Below are 15,114 nucleotides of genomic sequence, written 5' to 3' on the forward strand. Positions count from 1 at the left end.
CGAGTAGATGAGGCTCCTTGTTGCACGATATGAAATTTAGACTGCTATCGGCATCCCACGGACCTTCCCTCTGGTCTGACTCTTGGATGCTTCGTAATGCCGGGGTCTTTGTCTCTGGCCTGTGAGTGTACACCCAGGACCAGTACATGAGCCCAACAACACCCGATTCTAGACTGTAGTCTGATGGCGACCTCTCCGTTGAGTCGTGTGTGAGATACATGTTCGCCGCAAGGGATACGCCTCTTGACAGTTCATCCTGATTGTGAGGCATTTTAGCCATTTGTAGATGAGAATCGATTCCAAAAGGCAAAAGCGCGACTAACGTTCTTGCATTATTCACAAGGAGCCAACCCATTTGACTGCTGATACCTGCCTGTATGGGCCCAAAACCCCCTCCTCACCCAGTGGGGTTCGACAACCTCCCACCTTAGATCATTTCACATGCAATGGACCACACAGAACAGAAGGCCTATTTCTTGAACAGATGAGAAGAATGCAGCGGCAGTCGTCAGACTCACAAGCATACCCAAACACAGCAATTCAGATTCTAAATCTCAGATGCTCTTTTAACACGGCTCGGGAAATCTGGACCGCCTTACAATTGCGAAATAGAATGTCATTTTGAGCGGGCTCAATGTGGATGGACCTTTGAATGGTGCGGGTCTTTCTGTGGTCGAATAGGGTCCTGAGTTCTTTGACACTCCGAGGACTGAGGCCGAGAGGTGACGCCACAACCACCGAAACTTTAGCATCGATCACGACACGCTCTTTATTATGCGGAGTGCGGAAGCACGTTGAGGCTGGAAGCCTTCCAATTAGCGATGAATTGCATCCCCACACGATTTGCAATATTCCCACCATGAGCGACGCGGCGGCAACTCCAACACAACGAACGGCGAAGAAACTGCCTTTCAAAGCAACAGCCTTGCGCAAGGCTGCCTCGCTGAAAGCGGAGATCACAACCGATAAGAAAGAACTGGAGAATGATGGGCTCGACTTATTTCGTAGGTCAAAGGAGATGGAGGCCATAATGGCTGCGGATCAGGAGAGGCGGCAACAGAAGAAGCGGAGATATGATGACCAGCGTCGCAAGTCCGCTGAGTCTTCGGCCAGGAGGAACGTGGATGAGGTTACCGAGAGATACGTTATGGTAAAAGCAAAATCTGGAGTATCACCTCGGGCTGCTCGGAGCGCCATTCCCGTCGCTAGTGAGCCTGTTCTGCAGGGCGGAGAGTTGACAACGACTATTTACTTGATACGGATGCTCACAGGGCTTACACATGGTAGCGAGTTGGTCACGCCACCGGTATCGAAGTCATCGAAGCGAACACATTTATACTCAACACCTTCAGACCTTATACCATACGACTCATCGTCTACCCGATTGCTGTTCCATGCGGGGCAAGCATCAGTGGGTGGCCCGGGCCGCCATACTCTTACCCCGAGTCTCCTGTCAAACACATTTCTCGGTTCTGACGACGACAACGACGACGACGACGCCGATCTCCAAATCGCACTTGAGCCCACAAAACGAAGGGGCAGTGCCGATCCTATCGAGAGCAGCTTCAAAGCAGGAGATGAGGACGATGAATTTGCGGCGTATATTCGAAAGGCCGAGGAACAGCGCGCTCTGGACCAGGCATTGCTTGGTGTTGGTTCGGATGGAGCTGCGTCGAAGGCAAAAATTGACATTCTGGAGACGTCGATTGTTCCTGATACTAAGCCTTGCTGTTTTAAGTTTCTCTTCGATAAGGAGCTCCGACTAGCGCGTAATACATGGCTTGCTCTTCAGAAACACAAGGGAGTGCTCCTGGATGTTGAAAGAGAGGATGACATTGTGCTTACTTGGCGAAGAAAGAGGGTGTATGCATTTTCTACGTTGCTAAATCTAGGTATCCGACCACAGGACAATGGACGAGCTGTGTCGGATGGAAACGATGCCAAGGGTTTCGCAAATGGTCGGACAAGAGTCCACATGGAAGCTTGGACGTTGGATTTGTTCCGAGAAATGGAACGTGAAGAAGAGCTAAAGCGGAAAGGAGAGACCTCGGAATTAGCAGACGAGGAAGAGCCAGCGCTGGTAGAAGAGAAACCACCAACTTCAGAAGTTAAGACACGAGTCATTCTGAAGGCTCGCGACATCGCCGACGTCAAATTGACAGTGCGACGGACAACAACAGTTGAGACACTTATTACTGGTTTTCGCACGCAGCGGTCAATAGGGCCAGACAGAGATGTTCAGATTTGGTTTGATGGTGACCGACTAGAAGAGCATGCGACGATGGATGAGGCGGAGATTGACGATATGGACACATTTGAGGTCTATGTCAAGTGAGTTCGGCTACAGGCATGGGGTTGTAGATAGTCACTAAACAGCGGTTGAGCGAACCATGGGAACTGCGTATTATACCAAGGCAGCGCATTAGTTTGCTGGCAATATAACTAGGTAACACGTTCACACTCACAAGGGCCATTGGGCAGTACAATACAGCGTTATATCTATTCAGGAACCCGCGTTTGTGTATTGAAAGAGTCATATCCTTGCATCAGACTGTCGCGGCCAAAGAATTGCGAATAGGGGATTTGCACCCATTTTGTGAGCGAGGGGGCCGCAAGAATGAAAAGAACCGAACATATGTCCCCGCCGAGTGTCATTTGGCGTCCAGCCCAATTGGATACGTTCGTTGTGGTATCATGAGCGACTCTCCATGTGGCCTCAGGAGTTTGGCCAACTGGATGCTGGGTTTCGTACGCTGTCCCTGCCATGCGGTGGCAGGGTTCATCTGTTGATACAGCCCGGCGGGAGGTCGAGGTAAAGGCGGCCCGTTCTCGTGGGCTAGGGCAAGATGGCCACATTAACTGGTCCAAGAGCGCGCCCACCTGTACTTGCTTTCACGGAGAGTATCTCACTGTTCTCAGCCAGCCTGTAAGCCAACGATCGAGTCAGTGATATTGAGCTAAGCATTCTGGCGAATCGAGTGAACAGAAGGAAACGAGACAAGCCAGGACCCGCATCTAAGCCCATATGGTTAAAACAAGCTTTATACCTTTGTCTCTGCTATCCTTATTTGAATGTTTGGCACCCAGCGCAGATACAGGTTCTTAAATGAGCAGAGAGAAGAATCTCGGCATTGCGGGTAGTCCTTAGCGGGGATAATGCCACAAAGATTCCCTGGTTAGAGGAGGCCACATATAGACCTGGCCAACGCTCGTACTTGAGGTCTGGTCAACGCCAGTATGGTGTCAAATGAGAGGGCAGCAGAGTGTGAAAATGTCCCTGGAGTGCGGTGGTTGACTGGTTGAGAGGCGCCGAGCGGCGGCTGATTACTTACTGCCTTACAGGTGGAAGCCAGAGCATGGCGGATCATGTCTCAGGCAAGATTCGCCAGCTCGACCATTGAGAAACGCTGCAGAGGGGAGGAGAGACTCTCTCGCCGGTGAGGAGCTGACTTGCGCTTTGTCAAGGATGGACGCTGCCGGTGATAGTGTTTGCTGGTCAAATTGCATTATTGCCATATCAGGCTCGTTGGCTGGGAAAAGGTTGTCCGGTCGGGGTACCGCAAGTGGCCCCTGTACCTCTCTCCATTGCCGGCGGGTGGGCTGTCAAAGGGAAATTGTTCATTTCGCTTCGCAGAACCACATCGGGCGAAGCAAATATCCTCACTACCATTCCGAAGTGACTATTTGAGTAGATTGGTGCCGGCACATGTTTCTTTTTCAAAGAGTGTCGTAGTGTGTGCCATGGCACCCGATATCCGCGACGGCAACATGTACTGCGTCCGTGACGTGTCGAGAATGGCAGTTCAGTAGGCGCAGAATCCGCACTGCATCTTGCTGAGCCAGCTCAACGAGACCTGGAGTACCCTGACTGTGGTCGCAACGTATGTCGTTTGAGCAGTTTCTCTGTCGCAGGAACTTGTTGTAATTGGTCAACAGCCCCCAATGTGAGACGCCCAGTAATAAAGTCCGAATCAAACCAGCACCTTCACATGCTCGTCGAAACCATTTTTCGACTTGTCGAGTGTTGTGGATTCGTTCCTATGTCACATCACGACGAATGCATTGTGTCCCCGTGCAGCCACTGTGGCGGCAACCAGAGTGCCATGTGCCAATGTTTTACATCTGCTAGGTCAGCATTTTGGGCTCACACTACCCCGGAACTGCCTTTTACCGCTACCATTTACGTTGTCTGCATCATGAAGTCATGATACCTGGCGGACTTACTGTCAGGGTTGACGGCATGCGGACCAAAGGCTTCCGTTGCGCTCCATACTGCAGTATCCCCTGAATTACGTTTATTAACATTATTAGTTCAACAATGGACAAGGTCTTGGTCGACATCTGTCCCGGGTCAAAATTGTCAGGACGTGATGGGTATGGGCTGACAGCAGCGCCGTGCAACTCTTCGCCGTATCACTATGTGCCTGTTGCACCAATAATTACGTCATCAGCCCAGTCGCAGTGAATTTGAATAAATAAGCCAGGCCATTTCCAGCAACCGACCGACCCCTAACCCAGAATATTAAGCAGAATCCCAAGCGCTCTCCACGTCGGCGAGAAACTTCAGTGCTGAAGAGGCACACAATTCCCTCCCACGCATGAGATCTTTTCGTACGAATTGTCTGGAGGCTTGACTTGGCTGAAGTCTGATTCCGACTTTGACGACCTGGCGGGCGTTTCATCTCCCGACCCGCCGCCAAAAAATCTTCGAAAATACACACGATGGCCCGTGTGGTCGACTATTACCCCAGCAGTGACGACGATCTTGGGAACATTGGGAGCGGGAGGACCGCGAATTCGAGAGTAACGCCAACACCTGGGAAGACAATCTTGTTTCCTAAGACGGATGACCTTGTCCCCAAAGTGAAAGCGACTCCCTCAAACCGACGCATTCGCCGCCTTAACGCTGCAAAATTTGCCCCAGAGAATCCGTTGTTCAAATCATGGACCGGGGAAAATAGCAGCCCCTTAGAAGCATCTACCAAAAAATCAGCTTCTCTCTTGGGACGGCGAACTGTCTCAAGGCCCAATACAGAAAAGTGTGGTGACGATGCCGAGTTGATCGTCCCCAATTCAGCAACCACCTCGCCGGTTCCAAAGCCTGACAAAGGTGTCCAGGGCCATATGGCCCATCCATGCGATGCGACAGAAGCGTTGAAGGAGAAAACCGAGGACCAACTGACGGGTAACGTACGCGAAGCCGATGCGCATGACAGCGCAGCCATGCCCTGCGAGTTTGTGGAGGATTCGCAACCGCATGACGCTATCCTGGATAAGAGTACCTACATAGTTGAACGAATCATAAGCCACAAAGGCAACGGGAGAAGGCGAAGATACTTTGTCAAATGGCAAGACTATGCTGCGGACGAGAATTCATGGGTGACTCGCAAGGATTTTGTGGACAAAACTTTCCCTCGGCAGTACGACGAACAATGTAAACGTAGCACAGTAGCTAATTGAGGCTCGAATACTGGCAAGCGCCCACTGGTGACTGCAAAGGGAAAGATAGGTCAATTCCGGGGGAGAGGGGTGGATTAGTAGCACATTAGTAGTGTAGGACTGCGTTTGTGGAATGGCGACGAGGCGAACTGCGACCAAGCCCAACCTCGTTCGTAATCCTCTCTGTAGACGTATAAGCTGCTTAGACGTTCGTCGCTCAATGTTGTTCATGAAAAGGGCCATGTGTTAAAAGAGATTGATGCAGGGGAAGAATCACAGTCGTCTCCAGACCCGTAAAGTTTAATGGCCCGCTAACAAAGGCCACGGCATATTGTCTTGCCTTATATGTCCAGCAGGAGAATTCACATGGCTCTGGCTTGACCTTAAAACAACTATTGTGGTTGAGATCATGCCCATCATAAAGACAGGTTCATCAAAATTATGGGGATCGTCATCAGGTATGCAATATTTCACAACTGTGTTGCGTACAAGCTCAAATGGCCAACTGTCTTTGACTCTTCGCATAAGGCCCTCTGATGGTCACATCTATGTGTAAAATGTGTAGTGAGCTCTTGATGGCGCTTGACTAAGTTTGAAGCCCAGTTGACTGGACCGGAGACGCGTCGCCATCCGCAAGAAAAGCATTCTCCAATCCTCCACACCACTTGAGCCGAGGAGGAAAAGATCGCGAACTAGGATCGAGGATATAATGAATAATTGTGAATTTCTCTAGATTTTGAAATTTTTCGGGAATTAGGCATAGTATTGCATCGCGCGTTGATTCCCTTAATGCGAGTGCTCAGCATACTATGGGACACCACGTAGATCCTTGCTGTAGCTCGAATGCTTAGTTTGGGAGTATTCTGGATAGCTTTAATAGCTAAGACTATTTGGCCCTCTTTGCCTGATGAATCCATAATATTAGGTGGAGAAATACGATGTTGAAGGAGGACAGGTCCATGTACCCAGTGAAAAGTCCAGGCCGCTTGTGTAGTCCGTTATGCACGTCTTCAATATTGAAGCATTTCAATACGAGGTCGTATTGAGTACTGAGTATTAAATGCAGTACTGGTCTGCACACAGCCTACTCTCGCTGCATCTTAGAGTCGAAAGAGCATCTCGCTCGACTTCAGACCGCCATTGTCTAGACAGGAACGCGATACCGACTCGAAAGCATTCCCAGATCACATTTCCTCTCCACCGCAGTCATGCTGTGCCGGAGAGGCGCCACCGAGACTAATGAAATTACCGGGGTTGGTCTCATAGCGAGTTTATATTCTCGAGCTGTGGACTTTAAGACAAATAGCCACGAAAGAGAACACTCTATGCTGCAAATCCTTGCTAATCACAGCTCAAAGAGCTATGTAAGGAGGCCCAATACGTCTAGCTCGTGTCGTCGTCCTCATCAGACAATAGAACTTCGGATTTCATGCTTCCCCACCTGCGAACCATCGATTCCCTATGTGGAGATTGTTAGAGCTACAAGACTACGCAGAGAAGAAAATGCACCTGACTTACGGAGCCTCCTCGACCGTACTGAAGTTCCGACTGCGGAGAAAGTCTAGAAATCGTCGCACGGTTCTCGTTCTCTTGAAAACGGCCATAACGTCTCCCCTTGGAGCTCCCTCTTCTGTCGAGGCTACGGTAGTGTCCTTCATGATGAGATGCACGCGCAAGGACTTTACGCTGTATTTAACTTCTGCAATATCCTTCAGCCGAACATCAAAATCAATAGGCTTTCGCAACAATCCCCACTGCACTGGATTTGTATCTTTGAGAACCTGATGCTCAAAATATTGTTTGTCCTCCACCCAACTCCAGTACTGCGTAACCGACTCGGCGCTTGTAAAACATCGCGTCTTGACTTGGAGAAGTCTCCAATCGTTCTTCGACACCGCCTCTCCGGTAAACGAGTCTGCGTCAGAGAGTCCTTCCGTGTAAACCTCATCACGAGCGCTCTTATCTTCAAATGTTATCTGCGGCAGGTGATGTGTAGCCTGCGCCTCATGCAGCGTCTCTGCGGGTGAAAGTGTTGACGTTTCGACCACAGGGCCATTTTTGGTTATCCCATGGGGGCCGGTACTCGCAATACTATTAGCATCCGAGAGCGACCTGCGCGTGACTCGATTTTGGGACAGAGCCATGGTTGGTAACCACCCAGTCGACTGCCCTGGGGTACCAGAACGGTTCATGCCGCCATGTTGGGTACTCTGACCGCTTCGTGACTGCTCGTCAGATGGCGCGGCAGTTACTGGCTTCGCATTGAGCAGGGAAGCGCCACGACAGCTTTTGCGACTCCATTCGCAATTGCCACACCGTCGGAAACTCCTGTCTTTGAGTTTGATACAGTCTTCAAATATGCCCCAATTCTTCTCGCAGTATTGGCAACGCTGATCCATGACATCTCCAGTAGCCTGAATCATGCAGGAAATGACCTTGACTCCTTCCGGATCGGACTGGCTGGAAATGGCAGTTAAATGGTTTTGATCGAAAGGACGCCCTCGTCGAATTCTGACTGGCCTCAAGACGGCATTTTGCAAGGTTGTATCGACACGTTTGTCATCCCACTGGCCAACTGGCTCGATATTTCCAATGAAGTTGCCATCAGCATCGTTGACAGAGACAACAACGGTGTTTTCGGTATTATCCTGGTGGCCCTCGCGAGCAGTTACCGAATGTCCCGCAAAGGGCAGGGTGCCTGCTGCAGGCGTCACATTGCTCGTGAGATGGCCTGCGGCAGTGCTGCCAACAGCGTCAAAGAAACTACCATTGATAGAGTAAGTGGCCTCATTCTCCTGCTGGTTTATGTCTACGTCAGGTTCAGGTAATTCGTCGCACTGTTCTCGAGAGGAGCGGAGCGTGGTGTCAAAAACATCTTGTCGCCGCATAGACCTGTCTTGTTCGTCAACGGCTCGGGGGTCAGGATTGCTTTGGCGCTTCTTCGTCGAATATTGTTTTGTGCTGGAGGAGGCGCATCGTTTTCTTTTGCGCACATCGCCTAGTACGACCGTTGTCGGCCTGTCCTTGAGATAAATGTCAACTCCGCAGGGTCTAAGCGAGCGGGAGGGTCCGTACCCCGTGAGGTCTGTCCAGGTCCTTGGATGCTAGTCCGTATTCTGGTTCCGCGGCGGTTGTCTGATCGCCTACGAGCACATCCCCGGGCACATACTGCTGCCGCTTCTCGACGGGAAGTTTTTGGAGCGATCTTTTGACGACAGCGGGGCCTATTGTGGGAATCAGCTCGTCGGATAACCTTTGCAATACAGACTCGACCTGAATCTCGTATTCGTGTTCTGCGTCGGCACGGCCGCGATCTTTTAAAACTTGCAACTCGCCAGAATATCTCACAATATCATCTTCAAGCTCTTTTTCGTCGCCAGACTCTCGTCCAGACTCTAGTAGCTCACGAAGGCATCGAAAACGTTCCGCTATTTGGCGCTTGTTGTTTGCAACATTCGCATTGTATGCGTCTTCCGGGGTTTTGATATCTGCGAAGGCGGTCGCACACTCTACAACAATGTTCCTACTGCGCTGGAGCTTCAACGTCGCAGGTGACGTGTCTGACGTCGTCATCAAGCTTGACGTTGGATCGTTGGAACTGTTGCTGTTCATTAATAACGACTTTTGCCAACCCAACGCTTCCAATTTTCGAGTAATATGAAAGCGGACGATAAGTCGGTACAAGTCTCGGCAAGCGGTGTATGCGCAACATGGGCTCCTGACGAGAGTCAATGCACCAGAAGCAGAAAGATTCAGGTTCCGAATGAAACACAGACGCTAGAGCCGTCACGAATGGTCCCGAAGAGAATGCACTGAAGTCAGAGCCACCCTGGCGAGTCCAATTGAGACTTTATTGTTGTAGAGAGTGGTAGTGTGAATCATGTGTGAATCGGCAGCATAAAAAAAAAAAAAAAAAAAAGGAAAACCAATGCCCCATTTCTGTCTCGAAAAAGGAGCCACATCTCTCGCAGCTGACGAACCTCAGTGCGAGAGGACCCCCACACCGGAAATATTTTGAGACCTGAATTAGTGGGTCAGTCCATTCGGTGTAGAAGAACATTAGCAGAGATGTCCAGAGGCTTGATAAGCACTATTACAAACTACCCCAAAATTAAAATTGCCTGATGAAAATTGTCTTAGGCCCTGACTCATACTCAGCTTCACGCATACATTGAGTTTCAGCTCCGCAAATATGTCCAGTTGCGCGGTATGGGACATGGTTTCAGGCCAGTAATATGAGGTATGCCTTGTGAACAATCTTAGGTGCCGGGCTAGTTACAGTAAGGAAATTTCTTTGGCTATGATTGACCGCTCAGCGCGGGCCCTCACGCGCCCCGTGCACCACCACTCGCGTCGCCTTTGGCGGAATTCCAACTGACCGTTGCGCCTTGTCTGAACCCAGCAATCGGCGGCCCTGTATCGCGACCAAACGCGTGAACTGTGAGGTTCGAGGTGAGAACTCAGGCTCTAAAGCCCCTGCATAAGGTGCGACGAAAAACACTTCGACTTGGTGTTGTCACGTTATGATGCAGGTGTGTTCGGCGTAGCAAAATGCGTTGGTTCGCAACATTGAGTCTTGTTACCAGAAACATCTCCAAGGTCTGTGCTTTCCGTATCCGGGAGCACCTGGGCTTACTGGCTGTGGAACAAACCATTCATACCTGTATTCGGCCATCCGAAAAGTTTAAAGTTGCAACCCAATCATAACTGCATCTCACCTGACAGGCCCATGTGATCGTGCGCAACTGCACCAGCTTGCGCAATCTTGTCTGAATTACGGTAACAACGAGCTATACATGGTATGCAACGTGAAGTTCTCCAATGCAATGCAATGCGCGTTTGACTGAGTCAACAAGTGGAAATTGTGTTCCGCAACAGCGAATGAAACGAAAGTGGTGTGCCCAAAGTAACCAAAATAAATGGCATGCAGAGCAAGACGATTCATTGCTTCCAAAACGGCTTTAATGTTGTGTAAGCAGCGGCCAAGCCACGTTGTGTTTGTCTACCTGGCTGCCTTGGTGATTATGCCCCAGTCCGCTAAGATCTTTGTGTGGCCTTATCAATATGGCCATATAAGCTTTCACCCAATTTCTCCCATAAATGCCAGCTGGTAACATGATAGAAAGAGTGGCTAGCGGTGTTGTCAAGATCAGGTCGCTCATTTAAAGCAAGCACAATATGCTATTGTCAAATAAATGCTGCCTCAGTCAAGCAAACGTGCAAGTGTGGCAAAGTGGCAATAGGAAAGCGTAATACTGCTGCGTAAGCGGCAGTATTCCAATAAGTATATAATTTCGTATGATTTAATTCTTTTAGATAAAAAAATCAAGAGTCTCTCGTTGCCCGATTCACAGGGGATCTTCTGCCCGATCGTCGTCCAGTTATGCAAACGAGTCGTGAAGTGTGATGGGTGTGGTTGCCGAGTTATGCAACAGCTAGATCACTCGGGTGCACGGTGATGCGGGGACACAAAACTGCCAACATTCATACAGTACTATTTACATGCTTTTAACTATCTCTGGTAGGTAATAATCTACCAACTATCGACGAAAACGACTTCGTTATGCAGCGGCGCTGGCCGCCTCCAGAGTCGACGTGTCCCCCCCCCCCCGGGCCCCCCGGGGGAGCATTTCCTGGGTCGCCTCTTTCCTCTTTCTCCAATAACCCCCATACCATCCCAAAAACAAATCCGTGAACAGATGGCACACGACTGGATGGCTCAAGATGAGCAACATACAGAAGGCATCTCGTGTCCGCACATAGTGGCGAATGGTTCCATGGTCAACAGGCTGGTCAAATCAGTCTCGGTTCGAAGTGAAGATTGCCGACCCGCTCTCTCCCCCAACGGTAAACCATCTTGGGCAAAGCAGCACCGTAATCTCGCTGTTGACATCAATGGTTACCCCTGCTTTTTGAGTCCATCACTCTAAACATCCGTACTTTACCATATGTGCAGGTTTGTCGTGGGCGCCGTCGAAGGCCATATGCCTATTGCTCACACCAATTGCTTGTGTCTTACTTGGCCAGTCGTTTGGCAACTCGGATACGCAGGGTTCAAGTGGTACGCAAAAGTCGGCTCTCGATCTTCGAATCTCAGGATTGTGTTGCGTAGTAATTCTGGAAATAATTTGCTTCAACGCTAGTATCTGCAGTTGGGTTTTTTCGGTCGTTGCAGGGTAGACACGCTGTTGACGCCATCTGGCAACATCTGCAGACATTTTCGCCATACGTCGTTCTTTCGTGGCGATGCTGGTGCAATAGCAGCAGCACGTTGTTTTGTAGTTGATCTCGTATACAAGTTTAGCCCGCAGGTTTCTCCCATCCTGTATTCTTTGTAGCATTTCTCGCGAAATTGTCCCCACCTCCAATAACCACACACCCACACTGTTTGCGCAAAGAAACACATCGCGGGGAAGGAGCACACAGCCAAGATCGTGAGTAGCCGCAGGAGGAAAGAGCCACGGACGACGGTGTAAAGAGGGTTTCCACTATTTATACTACCTCAAGGCAGAAGGCGCAATGTCTTTCAGTACTTTTTGTTATATGATGCTTGAAGTATAGAGACCAACAAGTTAACACCTCCAAAGACGGCCCTGAGACCGGGAACATGCATTCGGGCCAACAACTTTGTTCCACGTTGTCTCCCATCGCAACCAGTCCTTTTGGACTTATGGCCTGCTTAGAGTGCAGGGACTCTCATCCAGCACCAATCCAAATGTCAATGTTACTCGCTTTACACCATTGGTCGACCTCCATCTGCAGTACGATATTACGCAGCTTCCGTGGCCGATCCGGAGTGGCTGGTTCTGGACTTATCCAACTGTTGGCACGCACACAAACAGGGGGAATGGTGGTATTTGCAGGGGCGGACCGTCCCGTCGGGACAGGCTACCCATTTTTGGGCAAGCTGGGGAGCAAGTGAGGCATTCAGTGCTGGCCAGCTTCTTCGGGGTTGGCTCGTTGTTCGAAGCAGAGCCGGGGTGTCTGAAGCAACAATGACCAACAAATGCCTCAAAAATCCCGCCCAACTGATGATGAACAGCTTTAGAGCATGGCTTTTTGGGGCCACCGAATAACATGGGATGCAAGCAGGGGGCTAAAATAATGGGTGTGCAAGCCCCCTCTTTTCTTGGCCCGTGAAACGATGAGCACGCATTGCAAGCTGGCTGGTCTGGTCGCCCACAATCCCATGGCTTTCTGCGAGCCACGAACGAGCCTGGCGCTTTAGCCTGAATTTGGGGCTGGACGTGCAATCACCAACATTTTGGCTGATCACACGCCTGGTTTCTTCCCAGAGTCAAAATGTTAATATTTTCTCTTTATGGAATGTAATGCTCTCGTTTGTCCAGTCCTGTTGCCGCCGCCAAATACGGACACATCCTGGAGTGTCAACAAGGTGTCTCTGTAGCATGTGATCATGGGGCTAGGGTAAATATGGTCGTTTGGTAGTTACGTCGAGACGCAATAGGCTCAGATTTGCTCCTTGCATCCAACTCTGTCCAACCGTAACTGGCGGCAGATGATGATGCATTCACATGTGCTGCCTACCTGCAGCGTACATGCATGCCGCCTTTCCCGTCATACTCTGACATTAGATGCGGTAGCGATAAGGGTGAGGTAGCCAATTTTGCTGGCGGAGGCCTGCTGCAGACTACGAGTGCCATCATGTTGCACTGGAAGGGCCACCGCACCATAACCTTGCAGCATCCTTGAGATTGTCGGTCTTTGTTGCCCTAATGCAGAGTATAATACGGTCGGAGTATCAGATTTTATAATGTATAACTCTAGTCGCCCAAGAACACAGAAACGGAATACTTGCGATCTGAAAATCTTCGTTCCACTGGTGCGGAATCGCGATGAATCGAATTGAATTGAATTGAATTGAATTTGGTATCGCCTGTCGGCGCCCTGGGTAGGCATGAGGCGTGCTCGCTAGTCTTCGACGGTGAATTCCTCCAACTGCAGCAGATGCTCGCCCAATGGCTATTTCTCTGTTAGTATCAATACCCGTCAGCGGGATCTTGATGCCTGCCAAGGTTTCCCGTCTGGTGACGTATTCCCTCGCGGTCAATTGCGCCTGGTCTTTTCATGGGGATCGAGGAGAGCCCTAACATCTGTGGCAAATGCCTCAACAAAGAAAATGCAGGTTGTGAACGAGTAGCGTCAACTACTCGGGCTGGATACTGGTACAGAGCGCGCCAGGCTTGTACAGCCTACTTGGTTTAGTAGCGCTTGTTGATCTTTGTGTAATAGAAGTCCGCAATGCGCTGGTAAGGCTTATAGGATCTACCGAGGAACCGTCCTATCGCCGCTTCGGGATCGGGGGTCAGCCGAGCCCGGAGATGGCGAGGGACTTTCCTGCAGTAGAAAAGATGGGTAGGCGACTTTTGGCGCCCGCAGGGGCACTCCAGGGTCGCCTGGCCTGGGTGGAATCTCTCGTGGTAGTCCGCAAAGTCACCGTGGTGTGATCGGGCAGCGAGTAGATATCCCAACAAACGGCGTGGGAGAGCGAGTTCAGGGAGCTCTCGTAGCTCGGCGGAAAGGCCGAGCGACGAGTAACCTGCTCTCTCTACTCCTTGCCACCATTGCTGGTACTCTACGGCTATTTGACCCTTGACCTGTCTCCTGCGGTACGAGACTGAGGGAATGTGTTCTGGGACGGGGAGATTGGCTCCCTGCTTGGCGAGAAGGTCTGCCAGCTCATTTCAGTTGTTTCTGAACGGCAGGTGACGAGATGGCGCATATGCCTATTAGGCATATGCGCCATGATAGAGTCTGTGGGATGGCTGCCTACGCAGGCAGGGACAATCTACATATATGTAGGTGTCAACGGGGATAACGTCAGCAGCTCTGATACAGCACTTGCAGATACCAGACAGAGGCTGAAGCTACCAAAAGCAATTATCAAGGGATCAAACATCACAATGTATCAGTAGTGTTATAACGCAACAAAAGCAAGCTGCAGGCAGCTTGCTTTTGCCTATAAAGAAGTCTACCTGATGTCTCTAGATATCTCAATAAGCACACTTGAAGAATCACATTTTCAACTATTTCCAAAAATGTTGCTGTGTCCTGGGCACCATTTGACAGATATCTGGTACGGATACTTGTCTACTTCCTTCTGAAAGGCCCTGAAGTAGACCTGTGAGGAGTTTGGTGCAGTTGCTCCTATACAGTCAATAACAGAGGTGTTGTCCATACAGACTGTGATTGGTTCGTTGGCGGAGTTGGCAACTAGAGCGCATCGGAGGCCTTGTACTGCGCCGTGGATTTCTGCGTCAAACTTCTCTGCGGCCAAGCTGGCCAGAGCCCCAGTCAGCGAGACGTCCATGGTGGAATACTGCGAATCCATACCCTGCGGTATCTCTTTCTGTCTTGGAGCCATCGCTGAAGACAACGTATCCTGGGGGCTTGTCCTCGAGCCAGTGTTGGAATTGCACTACGACGGTTTCTTTTGGTGGTCTTTTTCCTGCAGCTTCGGTCTGGATGTTATCGTTAAAGCGGCGTGCTATAAGCCTTGGTCGTTCAACCTCCTTTGCGCATGCCGCTGTTCGAAGGAGTCGGCTATGCCTCTGCAGAGTTCGGCTATGCGCTGTTGGGTGATTGCTCTGGTCAACTTCATGCTGTGCTTCCCTTAGCCTTCTGGATACTGGGTGCGCAGCGTCTAGTATGGCA

At 50.4% G+C, this 15,114-nt stretch overlaps 7 protein-coding genes across 7 annotated transcripts; 2 read left to right on the forward strand and 5 right to left on the reverse strand.

The window, feature by feature from the left end:
- Positions 1–859: 859 nt before the first annotated feature.
- VFPPC_11430 (ubiquitin supergroup) lies at positions 860–2,335 on the forward strand (the record flags this gene model as incomplete). Its single annotated transcript, XM_018289623.2, has 1 exon — positions 860–2,335. The coding sequence occupies one exon, from the start codon at positions 860–862 to the stop codon at positions 2,333–2,335; it is 1,476 nt and encodes a 491-aa protein (XP_018136094.1).
- Positions 2,336–4,439: 2,104 nt separating this feature from the next.
- On the reverse strand, positions 4,440–4,682 carry VFPPC_18444 (hypothetical protein; the record flags this gene model as incomplete). Its single annotated transcript, XM_022430051.1, has 1 exon — positions 4,440–4,682. The coding sequence occupies one exon, from the start codon at positions 4,680–4,682 to the stop codon at positions 4,440–4,442; it is 243 nt and encodes an 80-aa protein (XP_022284988.1).
- A 40-nt stretch (positions 4,683–4,722) lies between these two features.
- On the forward strand, positions 4,723–5,460 carry VFPPC_11428 (chromo (CHRromatin organization MOdifier) domain-containing protein; the record flags this gene model as incomplete). Its single annotated transcript, XM_018289621.1, has 1 exon — positions 4,723–5,460. The coding sequence occupies one exon, from the start codon at positions 4,723–4,725 to the stop codon at positions 5,458–5,460; it is 738 nt and encodes a 245-aa protein (XP_018136092.1).
- A 1,362-nt stretch (positions 5,461–6,822) lies between these two features.
- On the reverse strand, positions 6,823–9,051 carry VFPPC_11427 (hypothetical protein; the record flags this gene model as incomplete). The annotated part of the gene is made up of 3 exons (XM_018289620.1): positions 6,823–6,898; positions 6,958–8,462; positions 8,515–9,051. 3 exons carry the CDS (start codon positions 9,049–9,051, stop codon positions 6,823–6,825), a joined length of 2,118 nt encoding a protein of 705 aa, XP_018136091.1.
- A 2,309-nt stretch (positions 9,052–11,360) lies between these two features.
- Positions 11,361–11,780, reverse strand: VFPPC_11426 (hypothetical protein; the record flags this gene model as incomplete). Its single annotated transcript, XM_018289619.2, has 1 exon — positions 11,361–11,780. One exon carries the CDS (start codon positions 11,778–11,780, stop codon positions 11,361–11,363), a length of 420 nt encoding a protein of 139 aa, XP_018136090.2.
- Positions 11,781–13,017: 1,237 nt separating this feature from the next.
- On the reverse strand, positions 13,018–13,359 carry VFPPC_18445 (hypothetical protein; the record flags this gene model as incomplete). Its single annotated transcript, XM_022430052.1, has 1 exon — positions 13,018–13,359. The coding sequence occupies one exon, from the start codon at positions 13,357–13,359 to the stop codon at positions 13,018–13,020; it is 342 nt and encodes a 113-aa protein (XP_022284989.1).
- Positions 13,360–14,482: 1,123 nt separating this feature from the next.
- Positions 14,483–14,824, reverse strand: VFPPC_18446 (RNase H domain-containing protein; the record flags this gene model as incomplete). Its single annotated transcript, XM_022430053.1, has 1 exon — positions 14,483–14,824. One exon carries the CDS (start codon positions 14,822–14,824, stop codon positions 14,483–14,485), a length of 342 nt encoding a protein of 113 aa, XP_022284990.1.
- Positions 14,825–15,114: the final 290 nt, after the last annotated feature.

The sequence above is a fragment of the Pochonia chlamydosporia genome (genome assembly GCF_001653235.2).
Source record: "Pochonia chlamydosporia 170 chromosome Unknown PCv3seq00015, whole genome shotgun sequence".
Lineage (NCBI taxonomy): Eukaryota > Fungi > Ascomycota > Sordariomycetes > Hypocreales > Clavicipitaceae > Pochonia > Pochonia chlamydosporia.